This window comes from Calonectris borealis, chromosome 3 (genome assembly GCF_964195595.1).
Source record: "Calonectris borealis chromosome 3, bCalBor7.hap1.2, whole genome shotgun sequence".
NCBI lineage: Eukaryota > Metazoa > Chordata > Aves > Procellariiformes > Procellariidae > Calonectris > Calonectris borealis.
Window position 1 is genome coordinate 106,490,530 of NC_134314.1, and position 15,601 is coordinate 106,506,130.

General features: G+C 41.2%; 1 protein-coding gene across 5 annotated transcripts in view; it reads left to right on the forward strand.

Moving 5' to 3' along the window:
* Window positions 1-7,717: 7,717 nt before the first annotated feature.
* The window catches only part of LYPLAL1 (lysophospholipase like 1), a 30,282-nt gene continuing 22,398 nt past the window's right edge, over window positions 7,718-15,601 (forward strand). For 3 of the 5 annotated variants that reach the window (XR_012673157.1, XR_012673158.1, XM_075147103.1), the window contains exons 1-2: window positions 7,718-7,866; window positions 11,896-11,995. Coding sequence is in view for 3 of the 5 variants with exons in the window: in XM_075147103.1 (XP_075003204.1) it covers window positions 7,782-7,866; window positions 11,896-11,995 (185 nt within the window). In the remaining 2 variants the exon portion in view is untranslated. Of the gene's footprint in view, window positions 7,867-10,494; window positions 10,608-11,895; window positions 11,996-15,601 lie in introns of all 5 variants that reach the window. The other 2 variants (XM_075147104.1, XM_075147105.1) reach the window with 2 other exon arrangements.

The window sequence follows — 15,601 nt, forward strand, 5'->3', positions numbered from 1 at the left end:
TAGTCATAACATTGTACTGGAACTGTGAACAAGATACTCATTTTCCCAAATGAAATGCTATAAATTTAGGCCCATATAAACCTGTCAGAATTATCCCTCTATAAGTTTGACACTAGGGTGTGGTGCTGCACAGCTGAGGAGCTGAGTTAAGAAGTGTTGAAAAATGAAAAAGCTGCTTTATGGCATCATGTAAATTGGCACCAAAAAAAATGCTTGCACCTACGCCCCAGTTTTGACAAATAAATGCCAAAACATGGAAGCCATACAAACAAAGTCCCACTGGTATGAAGGCAGGAGGAAAGCAACAAATAGGTCCGTCAGGGAGTTGTGTGTTATACGTTTCCAGTGTTGATACATTTCACCTGCTCAGGCTCAGAAGGGGTAAATTAACCAAAACCAATGTGAACACAAATACTTTCTACTTGCAGATTAACAAAGTGATTTCTGCCATTTCCATGTTCTAACGTCATTACAGGGTTGTGAGTCCAAAAGACTCTTGTTGGGTTCAACTTATCTTTGGGTCACCCAGAGGGAGTTACTCCAGACTGACAGTAATGTAACCAAAACCAGATTTTAGCATTAAGAAAGCAAATTTAGATTTTGTTGTGACTGTATAAAGTCTTGCCAATATATTTATATGAGCAAAGCCCTCTTTCAGACTTCCAATTTATACTGGCAAAAGTACTCCACATCGACACGAGATACTTTGGTTGGATAGACTGCATTTCTATGGAGAAAACAAGAGAGCTTGCTAGCACAGCTATGTTACTTGAGAGTGTGATACGTTTAACACTCCTGATTCACGTACACATGAATGCAGAATGGGGCAGCACAGATCTGGGCACACTCATCTATGAACTCCAGTGTGGTAATCTCACTAGAGTGCTCCTGTTAATGTCAAGAATTCCTAATTCATAAATCAGAACTTTAAAAAATGAGTCAAAATTATGAGAGTTTTAAAATAGGAATCTTGGGTTTTTTTTCTTGTATGTCGGGATTTTAAGGTTCATGTTTTCACAGCTTTTTCCTCAATTCAGAGTGCTTATCTCCTTTTAAAGCAACAAGAACCTGAGATTCGTATTCAGTAACATATATGCAAGAACACTGGTCCTCAAGAGAAATACAAAAACACATAACAAAATCACAAGGCCTAAAAAACTTAGAATCATAGAATAGAATCACAGAATCATTACGGTTGGAAAAGACGTCTAAGATCATCGAGTCCAGCCACCAACCCAACACCACCATGCCCACTAAACCATGTCCCTAAGCGCCACATCTACACGTCTTTTAAATACTTCCAGGGATGGTGACTCAACCACTTCCCTGGGCAGCCTGTTCCAAGGCCTGACCACTCTTTCAGTAAAGAAATTTTTCCTAATGTCCAATCTAAACCTCCCTTGGTGCAACTTGAGGCCATTTCCTCTCATCCTATCGCTAGTTACTTGGCAGAAGACACCAACACCCACCTCACTACAACCTCCCTTCAAGTAGTTGTAGACAGCAATGAAGTCTCCCCTGAGCCTCCTCTTCTCCAGACTAAACAACCCCAGTTCCCTCAGCCGCTCCTCATAAGACTTGTGCTCCAGGCCCTTCACCAGCTTTGTTGCCCTTCTCTGGACACGCTCCAGCACCTCCATGTCCTTCTTGTAGTGAGGGGCCCAGAACTGAACACAGGATTCGAGGTGCGGCCTCACCAGTGCCGAGTACAGGGGCACGATCACCTCCCTACTCCTGCTGGCCACACTAATTCTGATACAGGCCAGGATGCCGTTGGCCTTCTTGGCCACCTGGGCACACTGCCGGCTCGTGTTCAGCCGGCTGTCAACCAGCACCCCCAGGTCCTTTTCCTCTGGGCAGCTTTCCAGCCACTCTTCCCCAAGCCTGTAGCGTTGCATGGGGTTGTTGTGGCCTAAGTGCAGGACCCGGCACTTGGCCTTGTTGAACCTCATACAGTTGGTCTCAGCCCATCGATCCAGCCTGTCCAGGTCCCTCTGCAGAGCCTTCCTACCCTCCAGCAGATCAACACTCCCGCCCAGCTTGGTGTCATCTGCAAACTTACTGAGGCTGCATTCGATCCCCTCATCCAATATCAAAGATATTGAACAAGACTGTTCCCAAAACTGAGCCCTGGGGAACACCACTCGTGACCGTCCGCCAACTGGATTTAACTCCGTTGACCACAACTCTCTGGGCTCGGCCATCCAGCCAGTTTTTTACCCAGCGAAGAGTGCACCTGTCTAGGCCGTGAGCCGCCAGCTTCTCTAGGAGAATGCTGTGGGAGACAGTGTCAAAGGCTTTACTGAAGTCCAGGTAGACCACATCCACAGCCTTTCCCTCATCCAGGAGGCAGGTCACCTGGTCATAGAAGGAGATCAGGTTGGTCAAGCAGGACCTGCCTTCCATGAACCCATGCTGGCTGGGCCTGATCCCCCGGTTGTCCCGCACACGGCTTGTGAGCGCCCTCAAGACGAACCGCTCCGTAATCTTCCCCGGCACCGAGGTCAGGCTGACCGGCCTGTAGTTCCCCGGATCCTCCTTCCGGCCCTTCTTGTAGATGGGCGTCACATTGGCAAGCCTCCAGTCATCCAGGACCTCCCCGGTTAACCAGGACTGCTGGTAAATGATGGAGAGTGGCTCGGCAAGCTCCTCCGCCAGCTCCCTCAGTACCCTTGGGTGGATCCCACCCGGCCCCATAGATTTGTGAGATACAGTTTAAATCAATGAAAGATCCTTCATTCCGAGTCCAGAGATTTTACTGAAGACTGTAATAATATTGTGTCCCAGTACCAACACCTTCCCGCAGGCAAAGCTTCAATGGAGCCAAACCCTCCCATAGCACTTCAAACTTCCCCTAAAAGTCCTGAACTCGCATCTCCCACGGCCAAGGTGAGTTCACTACCCAGGATAAGCATCTTTGAAATACCCTCTGATATCTAAAGCTGCTTTGCCAGCAACTGTCAAGTCAATGTAAAACCAGTCATACCAGTTAGCAGCCATAGCTCTAATCACCAACATATTAAATAAAAGGCAGACAGCACCAGTCCACATATTAATAGAAAGCAGCTTCGCTATTTGCTGAGAATACTGTTAATGTGTTTTTTCGTAAGCCCCGAGCATGTCTGCGAGATTCCTTGGGGAATTCTGGTTGAGGAACATCCCTCCAGGCTCCAGCAGGCTATAAGCTGAACAAGATGGGCCAAGGAGCTTGCCTGGGAGATGCCTGCAGATGCAGCAGCTGAGTGGACGTCCAAATGACTCAGAAGCAGCAAACCCACTGCAAAGAACAAGCAGAAGAAACACACAGGCACCGGTAACGTAGCCAAGCCTGGATTTGTTTTGGCAGGCGGTTGGCTAGCTGCAGTCTCAGATTTCTGCAGAAGGGAACTGCCTCCTGTTGTCCCTGGGACTCTGCCTTCTGTTTGTTTTTAAATAAATTGGATGGCATGCAGTAAATATCTGGCTTCTGCTAGGAAAATTATCTCACGCGACCCTAAATACCGATTATCTCTTGGGTCAAAAAGAACGTGATTTGCTTATTTATTACTTGTTTACCTTGCTGTGGTAACTAGAAACATTAGGTCAAAGATCCCAGTGTGCCAGACAGTATTCAGATGCAAAACTCAACTTGCTTTTCTCTTTGTGGACTGATTTCCCCCACCAAACTCTATGGTAAAACATATCTGTGATGCACAATGTAGGGATGTAGCCTGGCCAGGGAGCTTTTTTTTCTAGTAAGGAACAGGAGAACTCGGCACCAAAATATACTTCTGACTGGACAGGAAAACAACTTTTCAAAATCTACATATTTTGAACATTGCTTATTTGCTAAAAACTCAATTTTTTTAATTAAAAAAATATGAATGGAAATACATCTTTCGTTTGGCTTGGTGAGGGCATGAATAGTTTAGCATGATAAATGGACCACTAGGCTGTGCGCCTGAATAGCAACCCCTAAGGCACTTCCTACCTCTACTGCAGCACTTCTGCAGAGAACTGTTTACAAGAACTTTTTAGAACAAACTATGCCAAGATGTACACTAAAAAGGGAGACTTAAAAAAACCCCATGCCATATAAATTCCATGTCAAAGTACTGCCATTGATTTCCAATAAATGAAACCACCTGCAAATCTGAGGATAGTTGCTTATTTTTATCAGATCACGGTAACTGGCATGATGGTCTTAAGAGTAGTGGACAGACCCTTCAGCCTGTAAAAAACTGGGAGAAGGATAGGAGAGGGAAGGAATGTACAAGAGAGTCAAAGAAATTCAGCACTTAATTTTAATGCCTTAATAATGAAGAAAGCAAGTATAGGATAGCTATCACTCAAGCAATAAAGACTAGATATTAATGATGTGATCTTCTGATACGGTGATGATAATGTCATGATACTGAGAAAGAAATAAAGGGGGTGTGTGCAAAGATCCAAATACTTGATATTTTTATTTCCATACCAAAATCCCTGCTTCTGTCAAAATCACCTAAATGTAAATTTAATCAACTAGAAATCAGATATACTTCTTTGTAATCATCGATGAAGCATCTGTGGATTAACTCACCTACTAAAAAAAATCAACAATACCTACAAACTATTTTTCAATGTGGGGTGCAAGAGCTTTAGTTCTGCATATACAGTTACAGCAGTTACAGTTTCTGGATGTTATATATGTACACACGCTGGACATAAAAATTACTCTGCCACATACTGTTTTCAGCTAAAGTTAATTTTAAAGTGCAAAGCCATTTTGAATGAGAAAAATATCAAAATGATTGCAAGCAAACTAAACTCTTCTGGTTTCTTCTGAATAGAGTCAGTGTGAGAGAACAGAGTCAGAACAGAGAGCACTGTGAGCGAGAGCCTATCCTGAGGAACAAAACGCAGCCCACACTTAACATTTACTTTCTTTAGAAAACTTAAATATGGCCACATATTTACATTTCGATATTTATTTAGCATTTAAGTCAAAATTTAATCCATTTATTTCATTAAGCCCAGAAAAAAAATTAAAAAGAGAAGCAATTTCAACAGAATATGTTTTTAAGGGTGTGGGAGGACATTTTATTGATGCTGTGAAATGTAATAAATTCCTTTTGGAGATGTTACATGTCAGCAGTGAAAGACTTGTAAAACACCATAAGCGTCAGAACTTAAGCATATGTTAGTTTAACAAAATTTGCAAGCTATTTTCATATTGCCTATAATTTTCTACAGTTATTAACATACTCTTAATTCATTCAGGGTAGTCCTTTCACTTAGTAAGGCTAGGTTTTAGCAGCAGCCATGATTTTCATAGTTTTCATGGGTTACATCTGTCTGCTTCATAGGCTTCATAGGTTTGGCCCAGGGAAATAGTTATAACCCTTTTCCAGTTCTTACTCCAAGCATGTTCCCTCCTTCCCCTCCTTCTTTGGGTAGAAGGCAAAACTGCCAGGGGAGGGGACTCTATCATCCCTCTAACAACAGAAAACTCCCAGATATGACAGAATCATCTCCTGGCCATTTCTGAGCACTTATTCAGATCTATCTGAACCCTTCAGTTAGAAGGGTTTTTTGCTGTGTGTTTTTTTTTTTTTAATGTCATTAAAATAGATTTTTAATATCATTAACATTCAAGATAATTAATATACTTAAAAGCACCCCGAGAAAAGATTTTCCTCTGGTATAAATAAAAAGTTATTACAGTAAATTTGTTGGCATCAGAATTATAACTCAGCTCTTTTCCATCTATGTTTGTTCAGAGCTCCTATTCTCTCACAAGTTTCTACCTAGTTGTCTATTTTGTCTTTAATTTTTTAAATATATTGGTCTTCTCCCTGAAGCCCTGGAGTCCTCTCCACTCAGGGAAAGGTAGAGGTAGCCCTTTGTTTGTTTTTTAATGGAAAAGAAAGAATGAATCTTATGCCTTGATTGTTTCTCTTTAAAAAAAAAAACACATGCAAAATCCTCCAAACCTAGAGTACTATTTTTGCATGGTCTGCTGTTTTATCCTTTGTTTTGTTCCTGGCATCAAGCTTTATTTGTTGGCACAAAGAAATCTTGTACCTCCAAGCATGTAACTCAGAGGCAGGGAATGACAAACCATAAGCCTTTAAAAAGGCTTGATCATTGTTTGTTGCCGTAATTGTGCAGAAGACTTATTCCAAAGCCACACATCACCTTTGTTCAGTGATCCTTTACATGTAATAGCCCTCAAAAATTACAATGCTCAGGAAAGATGGCAAGATAAATTAAAATATTACAAATAAGTATAACTAAATGAGTGAATATGTCCTATAATCATGATTAAACTTTCCTGCTAGGCTAATTTAAAAAAAAAAAAGAGCCTTGATGTCTTAAATACCACAATTATTTTTGTATACTGCAAGTCAAATGAAAAGTAAGGTAAGTCTCAGCTATCAGGCACTGGCAATAATGACTTGTTCATGGTGGCACTACTTTGCTGAGATTTTGTATTCTTGAATTGGGCAACTGAGGCTGTAGAAAATTTTAGATATCTCTTTCATCCCTCCCCACCATGCAATTTTCTCATTTCCCCAACTATCAGATTTTTTTCCTCCTATTTACTTCTTGGACCCGCTGCAGAATGCTTCTAGATATATTAAAAAGACAGCTGCATACATTTTGAAGGGGCATCATAACACACCATTTGTCAGTCTACATTTAACTGGTGCCCTAAGATTTCATGGCCTAAATATATAGGAAAATAGTAGTCAGGACAGTAATTTGAACAGAAATACAAGCACAGCATGCTCTTCATATTACACACACACTAATGTTTCATCTACTTAACCCACAGGCCATTCTGAAGGTAATAACATGCTACCTCAAGAGGCTAAGGTTTCATTACATTTTTAAGGACTAACAGGTGTGCCCCTATGGTTTGCCAAAATACTTCATGATGAACTGCAAAACTAATCTGTAAACTTGCTGCTCACCCCCTGGCTCGCACTGCACCTGGCTAGTGAAATGGCAATAGCGGAGTTTATGCCTGGTCATCCTTGTTCCACTGCCGCAGACCTCAAAGCACCAATGCAGGTGGTTAATCTACACATCACTAGAAAAAAAAAAAGTCCTATGACCTTGAAAGTGTGTAGGTTACCTAACAGAAAGCTCCTACTCCTTATCCCCCTACAGCAGTGCAGTAGAAACTACGAAGAGCATCAGAGCAGTTGCGCTCAGACATGGATTAAGGTCAGACAAGCTCTCAGATGTCTACTGGACCTTTCTAACACTGGTCCCCGCAGGCCCTTCCCTCTCTGCAGTGCCTCCACGGAGCCATCAGACCCCCTGCCCTCCCCATCAGAGCCCCCACCCTCCCCCGGGTTCGCTTGCCAGCCGGGCCTTTACTCTTGAAAGCGTGCACCTGGTGAGGCTGAAGCCTAACTGCCTTTCCAAACACGCACAGCGACATGAAAGGGGCGACCCCCCTTCACTGTTTGATCCCCAGTTTGCCTACCATACGGCATTTCTAAATATGGGGTCTGTAGAGACATGGTATATTCTAGAAATAGATTTTGGTAACAGCGCATGGCGTTAAAAGCGAGAGCTTTTCTGGTTTGGGTCCGGGACAGCTGCTCCTGGGGCAGCAGTGCCTGAGGAGAGCGGGAGGTGGGACACTGGGGCCCACGGCCACGGCACGAACCGCTGCGAGAGGCCTGCAGTACCCGCCCGGCCCGGCGGCGGGGCGCTCCGGTCGTGGGGCCGCCTCTGCGCCGGCGCGGTGGGCCGCGCTACCGGCAAGGGAAGGCCAGGCCAGGAGGAGGAGGAGAGCTGTGGGTATGGCGGTGCCCGCAGCGCTGCAGAGGAGCGTGGTGTCCCCCGCGGGCAGGCACACCGCCTCCCTCATCTTCCTGCACGGCTCAGGTGGCTGCTTTCCCCCCCCTTCTCTCCCCTGCTACCCCGCGGTGGGGCCGGGGCAGGGACTCCGTGGGCGTCGCTTCCCGCTGGGGAAGGGCGCAGCAGTGCCGCCCGGGGGAGGCCGACCGCGGGGCCGGGGTGGCTGCCGCCGCCTCCTCCTGCGCGGCGGGGCCCTCCCGGGAGCGCGGCGCCCGGCGCGGGGTGACAGGGTCGGCCCCCCCGGACCGCGGCGAACCGGTGCTGCGTGAGGGGGCCTGCTGGACGGGCCCGCTGCCACGGCAGCCGCCAGGCTCGGCCCTGCTGGAGAGTGAGGTGTCCCTGTCCCTGCGGCTCTAGCTTCCCCTGGGGACAGCGCGGCGCTGGCCGGCAAGGAGGAGCCTCCGTGGGCAAAGCGCTGTGCCTGGGCTGGGTCTAGCGTTTGGGCTTTCCCGGGCCTGCGGTGGGTCCGTGGGGTGTGTTTTAGGGACGGTGCTGTTATACACCAGCCTGGCTTTCTTCGCCGTGAGAACAAACGTGTTCCAGAAGATATTCTCTTAATTCATCCAGTCTAGGGGTAGCCATGTGCGAAGGATGATTTTCATAATTAAAATGGCTCTTGGTGTTTTTAGGATCAGACTTGAGATTATTGTTGTCACCTTTTAAAAGGCAGTGTTGATAGACTGACGTCTCTCTGTTCAGAAGGTCCTAGCCGTGTCCAGACTGGTTTCACGGCCACCATCTGCAGAAGGTAGTTACCTGCATCAGTGACCAGTCTGAGAGCAGGAGGGGAGTGTGTGTTTTGTTGGGGTTTTTTCTTAAAGGTTATTTCTGACCTGCTAAATAACAAAGTCCACATGACTAAAAAAAAAAAAAAGAGATAAGAAAAAAAACATTAGTCGTAGGTCTTTATTAGATCAAGGCCTTGGGAATCAGTTCTTTGAGCTGTCCATATGGCTGCATACGGCAACGTGCTCAACTCTTTCAGTATCTTTTTCTCAGTTTTCCTTTTAGCTAATGCTTCTATTTAGTTTAACAAAGATGTACATGCTTATTAAATTAGTTTCATTTTTATAATCTAGTTTAATTTTGCTTTTCTCAAATTCTGTGAGTTAAAGAATGAAAGTGAAAGAGAGTTCATAAGATGTGTTCAGCCCTCTTGTTAGCGCTAATGCTTTAATGTTTGAGGAAATAATTTTCTCTCATATTGGAGGAGTAAGGGAAGATTATGGTTAGAGGTTGATTCCACATGTGGTTAAAGTACTCTACAATTTTTCATTTTTGATATGATTTTATTCATAATGTTTGCAATGGGGAAGTACAAGGGTGCTTTTATTTGGTTTTTTTAGGAGTTCCGCAGAATAGAATTTAAAACAGGAGTAGCCACAGTGCCGTTGCTGTGGGCTGGCCTGTAAACCTGAATTGGTGCCTTCTGTAGAGCGCATGTGATGGAAAGTGGCAGTCAAATGGCATGAATCCATTTTGTTCATAATGCTTGCTCCAGACAAATTGTAACAAGTGGAGAATGTAAATACAAAATGGTATAGAAAAATATTAGAAAATTCCCAGTACTGTACATCACATTAAGTAAAAGATCCATTTGGTAGCTCAGCAGGGAAGGCAAATGGACATAACAAATTAATAATAATTTTTTAGACTTAGGTTTACAACTTTACATGTTGTAACATGCATGTTACATGTTGTTAAGTTTAAACTTTGCACAGAAAGAAAATCTGGAAATTCAAGCTATATTTGAAAGGAAAATAATTCATATTTTACTTGAGAGGGGGCGAAGATAATATTGCTACCATCAGTCTATTTCAGGTTTGGAAACAGACTCAAAGCAGAACAGTCTGTACATCATTTGCTTCTTTTTAGTAGTGTTCAGAAGAATATACAATGCTAAAATCTAAGAACAGCTTGAAACTTTCAGAAGGTTGTTGGGTTTTGTTTGGTGTCACAGTCTCCTTTCTTTCTCCCTCCCCTCCAAATGCTATTCTTACCAAATCAAAATTCATTACCTCTGCATGCAAGTGCTCACAGCGGTTGCAGAGCATTTGGACTATGAGGACTCTTGACACACAGAAGGTCATAGTTAAATTTTTTCTTACTTTATGAGTTTTCTATGACAGCATGGACAAACTAGCTTCATTAACTATTCATTAATGTTTCTGCTGCTCTTGGCAAAGCTTAAGAAATGTGCATAAATAATAAGAGATGTGTCCTGCACCATTAAGGAATTTGTAAAGACCTAAGTAAGTCCCAATTTTGTAAACATTCAGATGGTTGCTTAGATTGACCTACCTGAGCGTTGGTCCTGTGCAAGTATTTGCAAAGCCTAGACATTTGCTTTCTAATTGAGAAGAGAGGAGTGTATAGAAAAACAAATGTTTCTTCAAGCCTCCTTAAGATATGTTGTTCATAAACTAGGTGACAGCAACCATGAGGAAACCCTTGCATGTCAAGAGTGTCTACTAAGAATCAGACGTGGGTTTGGACTTCAGACCATACGACTCACATAAGCAAAGCGCTTGTGGGAATGTGTTCTGAAGCATCCAGTTAAAGATGTAACTTTGATTTTACTGTTTAACGTAGCACAGAATAAGATTTGTGTCACTTTTGCGACCCTATTGCTTATTTGTCACTTGGAGTATTTAGGTTAAATAGAGGGAACTTCATGGTTACACCACTTGTGCTCAACAGAAAAAAAAATGCTGGATTTGGATCCTTTTGCCTTCCATTTTCATTCTGAAGATGCATTAATTGTATGTGTAAGTAAAGATCGCTGAATTTTGTTTGAGTGCTAAAGCAAGAGCAAATCTTCTCCATTGGGGAATTATAATCATTGCAACAATAAATTGGTATATTCATGTGACATTGTTCAGATAAACCCATGTAACGTGGCAGTAAGCCTGGCACAGGGCAGTGATATTTTTTCTTGTAGTTTGGCCATTTTGTTGAGAAGAGTAGAGTGAGTTCTGAAGTCAAACTGACCAATTTGAGATAAGGTAATAGAGAATACTGTTAACTCAGCAGTTTGAGTTGATAATATGTGGGAGCCTTGATTTCAAGCAAGACTAAAGTCTTATGGCATGAGTGGCAGTAGTGAAATTCCAGTTTGCTGAATCCCCACCAATTTTTTAGGTTGAACATTACTACATGTTGTATTTACTGCTTACTGTAAACCATATTCCTTAATGGGCCAGTTTCCTCAAGCCTGAAGCACTGTTTAACTCTTATTGGAGACTCGTGTGTGCATGCTGTTCAGAGAGGTGGCAGTGAAGTTATAGTTGAAGATACCAGTGACACGAAGACAAGCTCTAGAAACTGGTGTGTATATGTATACTTGTTCGAAAGGAAGATGTGCTGTCTGCATAAGAATTCATCCTGTGTATCTGTTCACAGCACTTCAGTCTGCAGGGGTTTTGGCTATAGGCTGAGTTGACAAGACTAGGAGAAAGCACATTGAGAGTCAGATTTCAACTAGCTTTCAAATGGAACTGTGGGATTAAGGTTTTTGAGGAGTCTGCCAGATATTTTAACCCAGACTCATCTCTTGAGCACTGGAAGTGTTTGACTGATACTTCCCTTAAAGCCTATGTGTAATATTAGCATAATTAAATGTGAAGATTCTTTTTATTGCTCTTGACTAAGTTTTGAAGTGTGTAGTAAAAGTAATTATCTTTTCTAAGGGGAGCAGCACTTTTTAAGATGTTCATCAGTATTTTTTGTTTATCACTGATACCAAATAAGGTAAGTTGCAAATAAGAGGTAAGGCCTTGTGCCTGATTAGGAGGTACTCGAGCCATTGGATGTAGTAAAGTATATATTAAACTTATGCTGTGGGATGTCTTAAGTAGTCTGTTTCTAGGAAGTTTTGAATCCATTGTCATTGGAAAGGAGATTGAGATTATTCTAGAAAGTTCTTTTTTAGCATTTTGGAGGATTAACTTTGTGATTTAGAAATTAGATCAATCTGGTATAAATATATTTGACATTGTGTAGTTTTCTTTCTAAATGCACAGAATAATCCTTCTTGTACTCTTCTCTGTGATACAGGTGATACTGGCCAAGGAGCAAGAACATGGATAAAACAAATTTTGAATCAAGACATGGCTTTCCAACATATAAAAGTAATTTACCCAACAGCTCCTGCCAGGTATTGTTTAATATATTTGAACTGTAGGATTAAATTACTCTATTCCAGTGCTGTAAAATACGCTTGTGAATATTGGTACAGACTGTCAGAACACTTCCTTCTTCTTTCTCATGTATATGCTTTTTGGCAAAACTGGAGCTCAACAGTGCATTGCTGCCCAGGGACCATGATTTTAAGTGATTAAGACTTCACAGAAGTCACAGTCTCTAATTCAAATTCGGGCGTTGTCCTCATAGTATCTTTCCATCTCCTTGATATAGATAGAAGAAGATACTCCAATGTATGTTGTAATGGCATTATAGAGCCATGTTCTGGATCACAATCCTACCTCTATTAACTCCCATTAATTAACCACTAAAATACTCTGTTGTATTTAATGCCAAGTTTGAGTTCTGAAGGTGGTCAGTCTTCAGCTGCTGGAGAAAGGACTGGGAATTTAAAATTACACGTTTCTTCTAGTTTGAATCCTGACCCAACTGTTTCAAAGAGAATTGAGTTCAACATTCGCTGTAGGCACAAATCTGGTTATTAAATGACACTGTGTGTTCAGTGGTAGACCGGAAATATAGATAAAAGTATTTATCCCTGGGAATTTGAAAGTTAATGAGGTCAAACCTAAAGGCTAAAAGTTGAACACCTACCTCCATATTTAGCTATCTAAAGACATGGCCTTATATTTCAGAAATGTTTAATTTTTCTTAATATAAATTCATTTTTAAGGTGTCTGTGTCTGTAAGTTAGGAAAATGTTTCCTTGAAAGGTAATGGGGCTTAAGTTTCTGTTTGAATCTGCGCGTAAGTGTGAACGAATGCTGAAAGGAAAAGGAAATTGTGACATTCTACACGGACTTTCGAGGTACAGAGGTTTGAAAGTCAGAAAAAAATTTTCTTGGAGGGTATAAACAAGTATAATAGCAGATTTTGTCTGGCACTCACTAATATGTGAAAAAAAACTTTCCTTGACCATGTATTTTTATGATCTACTTAGGCAGGAAAAGCAATTGAGAGATTGCAGTGTGAATGTACTCACTGTATTACAGAAAAATCAAGCCTGTGAGTGGAAGTCTTTGAAGGAGTATGTTTTGGGTTAGTAGGTAGTGAATATGATTTTCTGTAAATAATGTGCTCATTACTTCATTGATGACAGGCTAAAGTGATGCTAGTTATCAGTGGCACATCACACATACTGACGGGCTCCATTTCTTCCCTATCAACACAGCAGGTACTGGAGAAATGCAGGAGGTTTTGCTTCCCTATGAAACGATCTTTCTTCACGTGCTATATGCAGGCAGAGCACCTCAGACCACATCTGTTAGGCCAGTGCTTCATTTTTCCATCCCACTGCACTGCTGGGGTCCAATCCTTTTCTCATTTGTTTTGGTTTCTTTGGATAACTACAGATGTAAACTATGTATAAATGATTGACCAGCAAGATCTCCTGACTCAAATGAGTGGTGTTTATGGGGAATTTGTTTTTATCTTAAGACTTTGGATTTCAGTACTTTGGTAAACAGATGGGAAGAAAGATACTGTTGTAATTAACTGTTTATTCACATCTTTTAATTCCACTCTCTTTTTTAAGTCAAGGTTACTCTTGGTCTTCTCTAGAGCAGGTGGAGGTCATGCACGAGTTGATTCAGAAGTGGTTTTTAGCAAAACTGTGAAAAGTTTTATATTCAAAGAATAAAAAATACCCACACTGTTTGTCTTTGACTGGCAATATGAAGTACGCTTGGGAATATTAGTGTACAGCTCTCTGTTGCTGATAAGCACCATTAGCTGACATAGTGAAATAAAACAGATGCCCTTAAGTACAATAATGTTTGCCACTGTTTGCAGCAATGCTGAAGTGAAGTTTGTGAAGATACGTGTTACTGCTTGAAACCAAAATAAGAGTATTCAAGTCCAAAACACACTATGCTTTTTGAAACACTTTTAATGGTTGTTCTTCTTTCTTCCACAGAAAGGACAAACACAGCCTAGAACATCCAAACTTGAATGGCAGACATTAAAATAATTATATCTGCATTAGGAACTTGAATATATGGTCTGATTTTATGTGTGTTTATGTATATATGTTTATATAAGTATAATATATGTGTGTGTATATATATGTATACATACACGTAAGTATAATTCTTAAGTGCGTATATATATAAGAATTCCACACCAATGGGGGAATTCAGCATCCGTGATAATGAGACCTATGGGTAGATGGTTATGGGCGTGCAGATATGCTGAAGAAGGTTCTTATCCAATCTTCATCATGTAGAGACAGAGCGATACACTGGTGGAAAGCTACACTGATGTGAGTGAGAGTATCTCTGGGTGGCGCAACCTGCCACTGCATTGTCAATTATAGGAGCAGATTGCAAAACTTGCCAGCAGATTTTTACACTGATGATGAAATCAAAGAAAAGCTTGAAGTTAGGCAAGACCATATTAGGATTGCTTGGCTAATATGCTCTTCTGGCAAAATACTGTTAATGTGGATATAGTTCATACTCTATAAACTCCTGTCTTTTCCAGCATAACTTACCACATACACATTGAACGCTCTCTGTCAAAGTAGTTATGCCAGTAAAAGCAGGTTTGATGATATAACTGCAATGCTAGAGGCTTTGGCAGGATAAACTGCAGGTCAGGAATACCTTTTCACGGTTTTGATGGATATAATTCTGCTGATAGATAGATCTGTAGATTTGGCCTTATACATTCTTCACCTCTATTAAATAGAGTTCTGAAAAGTAGTAGAATTCGAATTTTTGAAGAAAACACTGGAAACTTTTTTTTCTTTGTAGAGGGTGGATGGGGTTTATGTTTACATTTTGTTTAGATTTTATCCCAGACACTGAAACATACATATTTTTTATTTACTACAACATCAGAGGTTCAGACGTGTTTTGATTCAAGAGTCAATATGTTTGAAAATTATTTTGGAAAACCAGCCCAGCATATAATCTAGAAGAATTCTAAAACATGTTCTCTTGCTTCATGAGCATTGATTTTAGCAAACACTAGAGAGGATATTTCCATTTTATGGGTAAAAGCAATAGAATGTTATTGAACTATGTTTTATAAAACTGTTTTTTACTATTCTCTATAAGTCTCTGTAAAAGGTTACACTTTTAAAAAAAGATTTACTTTTCTTTAATCATTTTTATAATGTGCAGGGTCTGTGTAGAGAATGATCACCAGATGTCCCCTGGCCAGGTAAAGTTTTTGCAGCATTTTGTCACACTCATCCCCCATCACTTTGGAAAGTCCTATGATCTCATCTTTGTTTCCTGAGTGAAAATAACGGACTGTAGATAGTGCAATTTACTATTAAAAAAGAAAAACTTGCAAAATTTCTAAGTAAAATGCTTATGGTAAAAAGCATGCTTAAATAAAAAAAGGGAAAAATACATGGATTTGAAGTCTCGGTGTGATGTAGTGAAAGTAGTGGCACCTGAATTTGGAATATGTTTGGAAATTAAATGCGTGTAGCTGGGGCATGCAAATTTTGCTTTACAAGTGAAAATTTTTAGACATCACTTAGAGAGGTTTTGGGTTTTGTCTGTAATATAGGCAACTGGGATACTTAAAAATGAGTAGAGAACTTGTT